The 12,201-nt window shown below is 46.5% G+C and overlaps 1 protein-coding gene across 3 annotated transcripts in view; it reads right to left on the bottom strand.

Annotated features, from left to right (window-relative positions):
* AP3B1 (adaptor related protein complex 3 subunit beta 1) overlaps positions 1 to 12,201 on the bottom strand; it is a 1,440,584-nt gene that overhangs the window by 283,604 nt on the left and 1,144,779 nt on the right. For all 3 annotated transcript variants that reach the window (XM_069223388.1, XM_069223395.1, XM_069223382.1), the window contains exon 23: positions 10,538 to 10,769. In XM_069223388.1, the coding sequence (XP_069079489.1) occupies positions 10,538 to 10,769 (232 nt within the window). The remainder of the gene's footprint in view (positions 1 to 10,537; positions 10,770 to 12,201) is intronic.

The following is a 12,201-nucleotide window of genomic DNA, read 5'->3' as shown; positions in this document are numbered from 1 at the left end:
AGTATGTAACTGCAAATTCCTAACCTTTGAATTCTCCCCAGCCTACAGACTGCATCCATGAGATTTTCTTGAGTAGTACCCTTGTATGCTGTTAGGTGGCGTCAATCGGCTCTACTTCCATCTTTGGCATGTTCCACAAAGGATATGACATCACAGGTCATAAAAAGGTTACAAGCCTGTGCGCTGACATCAGTTTTTGTTCACGACTTTCCACGCCAGAAGGAAAGAGCCATAAAGAAAATGACTACTAGTGTTTCAAAACTAAGGCCCTGAAATGGGATTCCCTGCCGTTAGAAATCAGTTTGCAGAGAGGGGAGGATGGGTGGATTGGTAAGGAATCTGCAGCTAGATACTGTCTCTAACAGATAAGGTGTTACTGAAGGTAAGTAACTTGTTCATCTGATAGAGACTTCTAGTTGTAGATTTCTTACCTCTGAATAGATACCCAAACACCACCATCCCAGGAGGTGGGTCTGTGAACCAAGTTCATAACAGAAAGTCCTGTAGGACTGAATGGGCAAAACACCTATACCTACAGACCTGACGGTTCAGGCAGTAGTGTTTAGTAAATGTGTGCAGAGATGCGGACAGAAACTCTGTGTGTGACCGCAGTGGTCGCAGCTTTAGCTCGGGTAGAATGAGCATGCAAAGCGTTTTGGCCAGTACGTAGCAGATCTTCATGCAGAATATGACAAATCTGGAGATGATAGGCTTCTGCACTGCCCCACATTTCTATACACCCACATACCCTAAAAAGACTGTCATCCACCGGAATACTTTGGTACGATCAAGCCAGAATGCCAACGCTCTTTTTGGACCCAGGTGGTCGAGTCTGTCCTCTTCCTTCAAGAAATGTGGGGGTGTATGACAAGTAGGCAAGGTGACAGAATGACGCACAAGAAAGGGTGTAACCACTTTCGCCAGAAAACAGGCCCTAGTGAGAACTACCATGTTGTCAGGAGAGCAAGAAAGGTAGGGTGGCTTAGAAGTCAAGGCCTGCAGCTCACTCACCTTGCGGGTAGATGTAATGGCCACAAGGAAGGCTGTTTTCAAAGTGAGAAGCCTAAGAGGACAATTGTGGAGAGGCTTGAAAGGAACGCACATCAGAAAGGTCAAAACCAAATTCAGATCCCATTCTGGCATAATGAATGGGGATAGTGGAAAAAGACGAGTAAGGCCTTTAAGGGACCTATGTACAATAGGGAACTTAAACAAAGAAGGTTGATCAGGCAACCTCTAAAAAACAGACATAGCAGACAAATGACCTGTAAGAGTGCCCACAGCAGAGCCCTCCTGGGCCAGAGAAAGTATGAACGACAGGACCTCAGTGAGGGGCAGAAAGATGGTCAGCAGACTCGCATGTGTGCCAAGCACAAATTAATTTCCTATGACAGACATACCATTTTGGTGGAGGGACAACTGGCTGCCAAGATTATGTTAAAGACTTCAGGAGGAAAGTCAGTGGCTGTCAAGTGTTGGTGCTCAATCTCCAAACAAGAAGGTGGAGTGTGGACAGGTCTGGGCGGAGAACCCGTCCTTGCTGCTAAGACTGAAGATCCTCCTAAAAGGGCTGTCTGATCAGAGGGTCTATAGCCATACTTATCAGTTCAGGACACCAGACTCTCCGTGCCCAATACCGAGCCACAAGGATGACTTAGGCCCGATTGTTCTTAATCTTCTTGTGAACTCTGGGTAAAAGGAGTATGGACGGAAAGGTATACAGGAAGCCTGAGTTCTACTCGAGACAAAAAGTGCCGCCGAGCGATTGCCACCTTGGAAACTCCAACGCAGATTAACACCTGCACTACCTTTCTCTTGAGAGAGGAATGAAATGCTTTCAATGCTAATCTGATTGCACAGTGCTCCAACAGGTTGATCTGGAAATGGGACTCTGCCAGAGACCAGATGAACAAGTTACTTAACTTTGGTAATGATTTATTTGGTAGAGACATATATTCTGGTTGCAGATTCTTTACCTAAGAATTTCCCCCAAGCGTCAGACTGGATCTGGAGATTTTTCTGCGAGCAGTACCCTCTCGAGCCATCAGTCGACTTTGCATGCGTTGTTGGTGTTGTGGTTACTGTGATGACGTCACAGTGGTATATACTTGTCACCCTGGTGCGCTGACGTCAGTTTCTTTGCACAACTTTCCATGCCAGTAGCGCGGAGCCATGAACACTGAGAATGGTGTTCCAGAACTAGGGCCCTGAAAAGGGAACCCCTGTCCCTAGAAATCAGTTTGCAGTGAGGGGGGAATGGGCAGTCCGGTAAGGAATCTGCAACTAGAATATGTCTCTACCAGATAAATCGTTCCCAAAGGTAAGTAACTTGTTCATCTGAAAGAGACTTCTAGTTGCACATTCCTTACCTTATAGTAGATACCCAAGAGATACCATCCTCTGCAGTGGGCTGCAAACCAACATCATACTAGAAAACTAGAAAGTCCTGCAGGACTGAACGGCCAAAGTAGCCATCTGTACGGACATGACTGTCTAGGCAGTAATGTTTAGTGAACGTGTGCAGGGTTGCCCACGTTGCTGCCCGACAGATACCCCGGACAGAAACTCCGTGTGCAGTGCAGTGCTGCCAGCAGTAGCTCTGGTGGAGTGAGCATGCAAGCCCTCAAAGGGTTGCCTCTTTGCCAAAGCGTAGCACATTTTGATACAGAACAGTACCTGTTGTGAGGTGGTACACTTCTGCACTGTCTTCCCTTTCTTCGCACCTACATATCCAAAAAGAGTTGATCGTCCACCCAGAAATCTGTAGTATGATTAAGGAAGAACGCCAACACTCTTTTTGGATCCAGGCGGTGGACTCTCTCCTCTTCAAGAGAGGGATGTGGGGGTGCATAAAAAGTAGGCACAGTGATGGACTGGCCTATGTGAAAAGGCATAACAACCTTAGGAAGGAGGCCCTTGCACAGAGCATCACTTTTTCAGGGTGGACAGACAAAAATGGTGGCTTGGAAGAAAGAACATGAAGATCACTTACTCTGCGAGCAGAGGTGATGGCAATAAGAAAAATTGTCGACTGTTAGGAGCCGCAGGGAACAATTGTGCAGGAGCTCAAAAGGAGCACACATAAGATAAGTCAGGACCATGTTCAAGTCCCACTGGGACATAATGAACGGAGTCGGAGGAAACAAATAGGTGAGTCCCTTAAGGAACCTTCCACCAATAGGAGACCTGAATAAGGAAGGTTGGTCTGGCAATCTAAGAAAGGTTGAAATGGGCGATATGTAACCTTTAAGGGTGCAAAGCAGAGCCCTACTGGGTCAAAGAAAGAATGAACAAGAGAACCTCAGAGAGAGATGCAGAAAGAGGATCAACATACTTGTTGGTACACCATGCCACAAATTTATGACAACGAGAGGCATATACCATTTTGGTGGAGGGACGCCTGGATGCCAGAATAACATCACAGACTTCGGGTGGAAGGTCGAAAGCTGTCAAACGCTGCCACTCAATCTCCACGTAAGAAGGCGGAGTCTGGACATGTTCAGGTAGAGAACCATCCCCTGCTGCTGCGACAGAAGATCCCCACGAAGGGGCAGTATGATTGGACGATCCGTAGCCATGCTCAGTAACTCTGGATACCATACTCTTTGTGCCCATTCTGGAGCCACTAGGATTACTTGGGCTCGGGTCACTCTTGGTCATCTTCAGAACTCTGGACAGAAATGGTATCCCGGGGAAGCCGTAAAGGAGGTCTGAGTTCCACTAGAGACGAAAAGCATTGCAGAGCGAGTGCCACCTTGGAAACTCCAACACTCATAACAGTTGACATTCAGCATTCTCTGCAGAGGCAAACTGGTCTAACCAAGGCTCTCCCCGCTGCTGTAAGAGAAGTTTCACCACCTAAGGATGGAGACGCCATTCGTGATGGACTATGCATTGATGGCTGAGTTCATCTGCTCTGGCATTCAGAGAGCCTGCCAGATGTTGAACCACCAAGATTATGCCCTGATGTTCCAGCCACGTCCAGAGGCGCAGAGCGTTTTGACAAACAGTCCACAACCCCACTCCACACTACTTGTTGCAGTACCACATGGCGAAACACTTGCACCATTTTCCCATTTAGAGAGGGAAGGAATGCTTACACTTCAAGCCTGATTGCCAGCAGCTCTAAACAACTGATTCCACATGGGACCAGAGACCTCTGATCTCCGCCTCTCCCATGTGGCCGCCCCATCCCAGGAGTGACGCATCTGTCACTACTGTAAGGTCTGGTTGGGGAAGGGAGAAGGATCTGCCGTTGACCCAATCGCGATTCGAAAACCACCACTGCAGGTCTTTCACAGTTCCCTCCGAGATCAGGACCATGTCGGAGAGATTTCCCAGATGCTGGGCCCACTAGAACTTCAGGTCCCACTGCAGAGCCCGCATATGCCATCTGGCATGTGTCACCAGCAGGATACAGGAGGCCATGAGGCCCAGCAGCCTCACACTCATTCTCACCGAAATCCAGGACAGAGGCTGAAACAACGGAATCATAGCCTGAATATTCTGAACTCGCTTTTTGGGAGGATAGGCCCAAAACTGCACTCTGTCCAGAACAGCTCCAATAAAAGGGAGCATATGAGAAGGTGTCAGGTGTAACTTTGACATGTTTATAGTGAACGTCAGGGAGTGCAGAAGGTTTGCTGTAGTCTTTTTGGAGCGTGTTTGCCTTCAACAGCCAGTCGTCGAGGTAAGGGAAGACTGAAACCCCTAACCCGTGCAGATGAGTTGCACCCACCTGTAGGAAGCTGAGCTGGTGTGTGGGGAGCCATGTGGTGTTGACACCTTATACCAGGTCCAGGTATCCCCTATTAGTAAGGTGTAGGCAGTGTCTAGGAAGCCAGGGGTCTCTAGAGGTAGCTGTGGATGAACAGCCAAGACTTACCTGGGAGACATGCAAAGCTTATGCAATACCACTACAATCACACAGCACTTACGCACATGAAAGAACCACACAAGTTACAAAAATAAAAGTACTTTATTATAGTAATACAAATACTGTATAGGCAATACTCCACTCAGAGGTGGGTAAACAACCTATTAAATACACATTAGAAGTCAGTGATGAGCATAGAAAGCAATAGCAAATAGTAAAAACAATAGCACTAGTGAAGGACCTATGGGGAGACCAAACCATATACTAAGTAAGTGGAATGGGAAAGGCAATGCCCCACCCAAAGAAGTGGAATCTGTAGAAGGGACCTGGAGGAAATAGGAGCCCCAAAAGGTAAGTATCAGGGTGCCCCCAGCAACCAGGAGCAAAGAGATAAGTACCTGGTTTATTTCCAAACCCACAGGAGAACTTTGGAAAGGGATGTGCAAGACCCAAACAAGCATGGAAGAAAGCAAAGGTAGATCCTGACAGAAGGGGACCTGCAAAAGAAGGGGACCAAGTCCAGTTCGAGTTGGAGTGTCTGCTGTGGCAGGAGCCACTACCCACTCTTCTGTGGATGCAGGACCAGGTCGTCGGTGGATGAAGAAAATCAGCAGTACAGCACAGGAGCAGAAGAGGAGTTCGAGAAGTGATGTTGCATGTCAGAGGTCATGTTGCAGCCAGTCACTGGTGCTGGAAAACAACCAACACGCCTTGGTAAATGCAAAAGTCTGAGAAGACAGTTTTGCAGAGCTGAAGAGGACCAGCAAGGCCAATGTGACTCGACCCAAGGAGGGGAGTCTGAGGTGACCCTCAGCAGCTGGGAGTGTCACAAGAAGAGGAGGCAGCCCCCACAGGCAGCAGACACAGGAGTCGCAGTGAGGCCCACACAGCACACCTGGAGAGGAGTCCCATGTCGCTGGAGCGGCAGGCAGGAGACTGTGCGTCGCAGGGAAGAATGCTGGAGGCCGGGGCTAGACGGAGCCTGAAGATCCCTTGGAGGAAGAACAAACTAGCCTTGGTAGCTGCAAGAGTCGCGGTGCACAAGGGTACTAGTCTGCAAGGGCATACTGTCTCCCAAGTTGGACAGCTTGTACAGAGAACCAAGGGGACCACTGCAGACCACCACTTGTGATGCAGGATCCATGCAGTTCCGGAGAAGAGCGGCTCCATGCAGCTGGTCATCGTTGCATTTGGTGCCTGCGGTTGCAGGGGAGTGACTCCTTCACTCCAAGGGAGATTCCTTCTTCCTTCTTGTGCAGGTTGAAGGCTCGCTGCCCTCAGAGGATGCACAGCCAGGGAAATATTGCAGTTTCTGGAAGGAGTTGGAGAAACAATGTTGCAAGGTGTCGTCGTCGCTAGAATAGCAGACTGTCGACTCCTGGAGGGCCCAGTTGCAGTCCTGGTGGCCAGAAGATTAAGTAAACGATGCAGAGGAGTCCTACTGGAATCTTGCACGTCAAATCTGGAGACCCAGCCTGGAGGGAGGCCCTAAATATCCGAGGAAGGGGGATTGGTCACCTAGCAGGGTGACCACCTATCAGGAGGGGGCTGTGACATCACCTGCCTGACCTGGCCACTCAGATGCACCCAGTGGCCACCACCCAACTTGGATTCAAGATTGTTGAATCAAGTGGCCACCTGGAGGAGCTCTGGGCACCACCCCTGGGGTGGTGATGGACAGGGGAGTATTCATTCCTCTTTCCATTGTCCAGATTCGTGCCAGAGCAAAGACCGGGAACTGGTGCAAACCAGTTTATGCAACAAGAGCACCACATGTGCCCTTCAAAGCATACCGGTGGCTTGGGGAGGCTATCCATCTCAATCCATGTAACACCTATTTCCAAAGGGAGAGGGTGTTGTCTCTCTCTCCCAAAGTAAATCCTGTTCTGCCTTTCTCTGCTTGAGCAGGCTAAGCAGCAGAAGGGCAGAAACCGGTCGGTGGGGTGGCAGAAGTGTGGGCTGCCTGGAAAACCCAAGAAGACTGGTAGGAGCAATGCTGAGGGTTCTCTAAGGAGCCCCCAGAGTGCATGGAATCATACAATCAATACTGGCAACAGTACTGGGGTATGATTATGACAAAGTTTGATACCAACCATGCCCAGGTTCGAAGTTACCATTATGTAGCTGCGTTCAACAAAAGGAGTGTTCAAGAGCAACCCAGAATGTTCATGTGAACCTGGGTACAATTACAAAGTATCAAAGTACTGTTTTTAAAAAATGAAGACAGTAAATTTCCTGTCAAAAACTATCATGGTTTGGTCCACTTAACACCAGTACCGAAGCTTATAGAACATAATGTATTTTTATTATTGTAGAAAACCATAGTCAGAGCATAAGACGTTCCTTGTGTAGTCCAAATGCAACAGAGTAGTCAGAAAAGAAGGAAGAAACAGTGCAACCCAAGTGAAAAAGAGTCACCACATCAAAAACAGAAATAGTGGGTATTTATGCTGATTTCTGGTTTATCTCATAAGAACAACCTCTTGTAACAATCAGTATAGATATATATTTTCCATTCAATGGTTTAACATCATTCTGAGCAAAATAGGTCTCTCCCACTTAGCTGTTGATGACATTTCGACCCCAAAAAAAGGGTACCAGGGTCTCATCAGGATGAACAATGACCTGGGGAACTGATTAGGAAGCATAGTTATTATATACATCCATATGCATTAAGAAACCAAAATAGAAAATATATCAGATGGGGTACATATTGGTTGTTGTTCATGATTGGGTTAATTCAGGGACCACATGGGTAAAGAGGTATCTAAAACAGAAGTAACTAAAATGAGGGTTATAAAGTATTTTAATGCATTGAAAATTATTCTCCTACTGGTGTATAACTCACCAATTTGGTGCCAAAATAACCATTGTGGGGTGGTGCTTAGATCACCTGGAAGAACCAAAAGGTAGCCATCAGCCAGTGGCTGGATTTATATTTGAAAGGTAATGGAAAATAATTAGTCTTTTAATTAATGGAATGGTAAATGGATAGAATTTACCTGGATGTTTAATGTGCCCACGAAAGGGGCGAAAAATGGACTGTGTTGGGTGAGGGTGTGTTGGGTGAGGGGCAACCGCGAGGCCAAGAGATTGGGCCAAAGCCGGGGACTCCTTGAATCTGTCGAGCACCAAATCCACTTTGTCTCCAAAGAGATAGGTGCCATAGAAGTGCATGTCCATGAGAGACTGTTGGACTTCCCCTAAAAAAATCAAACGTCCTCAACCAGGCATGGAGCCTCAAGGTTACTGTTGACGTAACCGATCTATCCAGTGAGTCGGTCGTGTTGACAACAAGTCGTGAACTTATCCCCATCCCTTCCATCAGCAATGGCTTGGGGATGGTGGCCCAGGCCTCCTCAGGGACCTGTGGAAATACCTGTGCAACTGTATCCCACAATGAATGGCTACAGCGGCCCAAAAGGCATGAGGTGTTCACCGACCGCAATGCCAGACTGGAGGAATAAAACATGTTCTTCTCAAGTTGATCCAGTCTTTTGATTTCCTATCAGGGGAGCAGATGGAAATGAGCCAGAGGAAGAAGCAGCCTAGATGACAAGGCTCTCGAGCATAGGGTGTTGGGACAGGAATTTAGGGTCGTTCAGCACAGGCCAATGGCATCTGGCGACTGTCATATACACCCAGGTACCCAAGAGGACATACGAGAAGGCCTCATTGAAGGGTAAAAGTGGTTCCGAAGTGGAAGCCCAAGGCTGAAGCACCTCAGTCAGGAGGTTAGTCTGACAGCAACAGAAGTAAGCTCAAAGCAGAGAACCTTGGCTGCCCTACTGATCACCATAGAATATGACCCCTCCCTCTGCTGTAGCCACAGTAGGGGGAGAAAGCATTCCAGCATCTGGAGAAGTATCCAGACCACTAGCCTCGCCCAATTCCTGTGCCCAATCCATGTCAGAGATGTCAAGCTAGTATTCCAGAGGGTCCAGCAACCTCCAAACCTTCCCCATATTCATACTCATAGTAAATCAAGTAAGTATCCAACCTGTGAGAAGAAAACCCCATCAAAGTCAGATCCGGCATCGAGCGACGAAGTTATGGCTGCGGGTTATCGGGGATGAAGACTAGTTCGATGTCGATTGTGGGTCCAACTGGCGACTTTGCCGGAAGGTCACGTTGGCACGACCGGCATTTGCACGGATCCGACGGGGCCCTATGTGGCCAGAACCAAAGCTGTCGGCACTGAACCAGAGGGAACTCTATCCAATACCATGGGCTCTAACGGCGCCGCATGGGAGTCGGTCTGCCCAAATATGAGGTGCATGGCCTCGTAAAAATTCTTCACCTGGGCAGGGGTAGCTCCGGCTCCTGGGAAGTTAGGGAGGCACAGAGCAGACCCAGAAATAGGCTCAGCGGCAGAGGCCTAGAGTGTCGACACTCTTCCCGCATCGCGTCGGACGTGCGAAGGGCCGAAGTCGAAGAATGTTTAGCCTTCTTCAACTTCTTCTTCTTAAGACCCGAGTGTCCAGAAGATTTAGATTGGGACAACGAAGAGTGGTGATGACTCTCAAACGAGACCAGGAGCAATGCGGAGTCGGGCGCCAGGCTGCCATGAGCTTCAGGGAACGCTCCCTCAAAGCCTTCGGGTTCATGGCCCGGAACTCGGAGCACGACTCTGGGTCATGGTTGCGCTCCAGACACCACAAACACACAAGGTGCGGAACCGTCACCAACATCATTCAGCGACAGGAGTCGCACTGTTTGAACCCCATCTTCTGTGAATTCCTCGATGCACCAAAAAGTGAAAAATGACAAAAAGGTCAAAGCTAGTCAACATTTGAGTAAGGGTAGCTCTATCCGGATCTGCGTGTGGCGCAGAAAGAAGAGAATTGAGGTCAGCACGCCCAGGTGGAGCCTATATACAACTGCAATGTAATCACGGCAACCACGATGCCAGCTATGCATGCGGAGTAGAACAACGTCACTTGACGGTGCGCAAGGGTACAGCTTGAAGAAAAATCTCTAAATCCAGTCCGATGCCTGGAGGAAATTCTAAGGTAAGGAATCTGCAATTAGAAGTCTCTATCAGATTAAGGTTTATTTCACTGTAGGGATGTGTTAAAAATTATGAAATCTTTACAAATGGAGCAAGGCACATCACATTATTTTGTAGTCTGTGATTCTAAGAGATCGATAATAAAATCAGCAAATAAAGACAATCTGTACATTCTCTGAACTAGACACTAGGTGCCAGTGGCATGTCTAATTGGGTCGTTTAAGAGGAAGTAGGCTTTTTAAATATTGACTAGCACCCTAATTGCGCTGAAAGGCGGGATCAGCCAGTTCCTGAATCAAACTGAAAGAAATGATGAAGCATGTATGGAAATGCTGCACAATCGTGTCTATTTATTGTCACTAGCAACTGAAGTAGAGATGGGATTCAACCCTCAGGAGGACCACATTGCAATTATGCTCTTAAACACAGCTACCATCAGTCCCTCCTTTTCCTTTTAGTATCTCTCATTTCAAACAATATCAAAAGTGTCACCTAGGTTACACCATCCCTTGTGTGATATTTGGATTTTTGGTAATATACTTCGTCTACAATTGAATCTCAGGAGCTTAAAGAGGGATTTTTATATACAGAGGCACTTGCAAAATTCACAGACAATTATACTGTGTTAATATCAAAGATGATCTGCTTACCTATTGGAGTAAATCTATGCATCTTCATACCAGATGGTAGCTTGCTCTCTCCTATGTGAATGTTTTCTATTTTCTGTTCAGTATTGTTCTTCAATGTAACCTGCACAGACAGCATTTGAGGTCCAAAAATACATGGATGTCTTGGAAAGTGATAGTTGGCTGACAAACCCTTGCCACTCATTCTATGTAGAAGTTCATGTGTCGTCATGGGCACAAACACTGGATTACTAACCTGTCAGGGGGGTATAAAAATACACAATTAAATATCCATGGACAAAATGTGTTAAAACCGTGAAACGTATTACAGTTCATTGTATCATTTCTATTTTCAAAGACAAACAAAAAGTAATGCTGGCCGCAAACATTTAACGAAACTATAGTGTAGTGTTCTTCTATTCCAATTTATTCCTAGCTCCATTGCTTTAATATATTTCATGCCAAGGTGTAAAACAGCTCTCTAAGTGGACTTTCATGATAGAATTATCGATGGATGAAAACTTGGGCAATGGGTTTCAGGGTAACATTCCTTCACAATATTCTTGTCAGTCTCCCGATGAGTTCAGACTCCTCCAGAAATAATCTTCTGTAAATAGATATGGATTTCATGAACCCAAACTGAATAGGACCAGCCATTTTGGGACAGACAGAAGTTTAGAAATGTATCTTCTGGTGGTCTGGCCCAAGAACCACTAGAAGAGAAGGGTTACTTAACCTGGAGGAGTTGGGCTGTAGAGACAGCTTTACCCACAACCTTTTACTTTCTCCCAGACTATTTTTCTCCTAACTGAAGAGATGAAAAACATCTGCCTGGAAACAAGCAGACACATGACATGGAAGCTGGAAGTGAAGGGTGACAGGCACAGCCTAGGCATATTTTCAAACAAGACATGCAGCAGTTTGCGGCAGATACATTAACTTGTATTCCCACATGCTGCCTCCATATAGAATTCTTCAACTTTGCAAAATGTATATCAAAACTTGGAGACTTTTTGAAAATAAAATTAGGATTATAAAATATGGGTCCTTGTGATAGCTAGGCAAGGATACTTCTAAATGTGGCCAATGGCCCAACTCCCTATTCATGCTCATCACACTACATTTAGCATTTCTGCTTCATAGTATCCCTTCAAACATATCACAGAGCTGACACTGTGCCACAAATGAACAAAATGAGGAACATCAAATCGCTAACTCACTCTATATGGTGGAGTGAATCTACACTCTTGCCCCTCTTTACTATCACCTTTCATCTCAAAGATAATACATGTATTTTTAGCAAAAGTGGTCAATCTTTAAGTGATCAAGAAAAAAATGTTGTTTCGCTTTGGGAACGGTGACCTATCATTTTTTTTACCACCACTAAATAAAGTTTTGAAAAAGGTAGAATCTCTCCCACTACAGAGCTAACATGAGAGCTGGCATTTACTTTATCCGCTACATAAGGATCACCTTCACAGCCTGTTGCACTACATTCAAGACGTCTGGGAGATGGATCCCCAATTTTAAAAAACTAGAAATATGAAATATCTACCAACTAGGAATTTGCGATCCTCCTCCTCCAACCTACTTATTCCCTCGTTCAAGAGGCAAAGGATGGGTGGTGCCAGGTTTTCTGTACAATCCCCTATAATATGGAATTCCCTACTGCAACCTTTTTGCCATAA

This window comes from Pleurodeles waltl, chromosome 1_1 (genome assembly GCF_031143425.1).
Source record: "Pleurodeles waltl isolate 20211129_DDA chromosome 1_1, aPleWal1.hap1.20221129, whole genome shotgun sequence".
NCBI lineage: Eukaryota > Metazoa > Chordata > Amphibia > Caudata > Salamandridae > Pleurodeles > Pleurodeles waltl.
The sequence above is the reverse complement of the archived record's forward strand: the minus strand, read 5'-3'. Positions and strand labels throughout refer to the sequence as shown.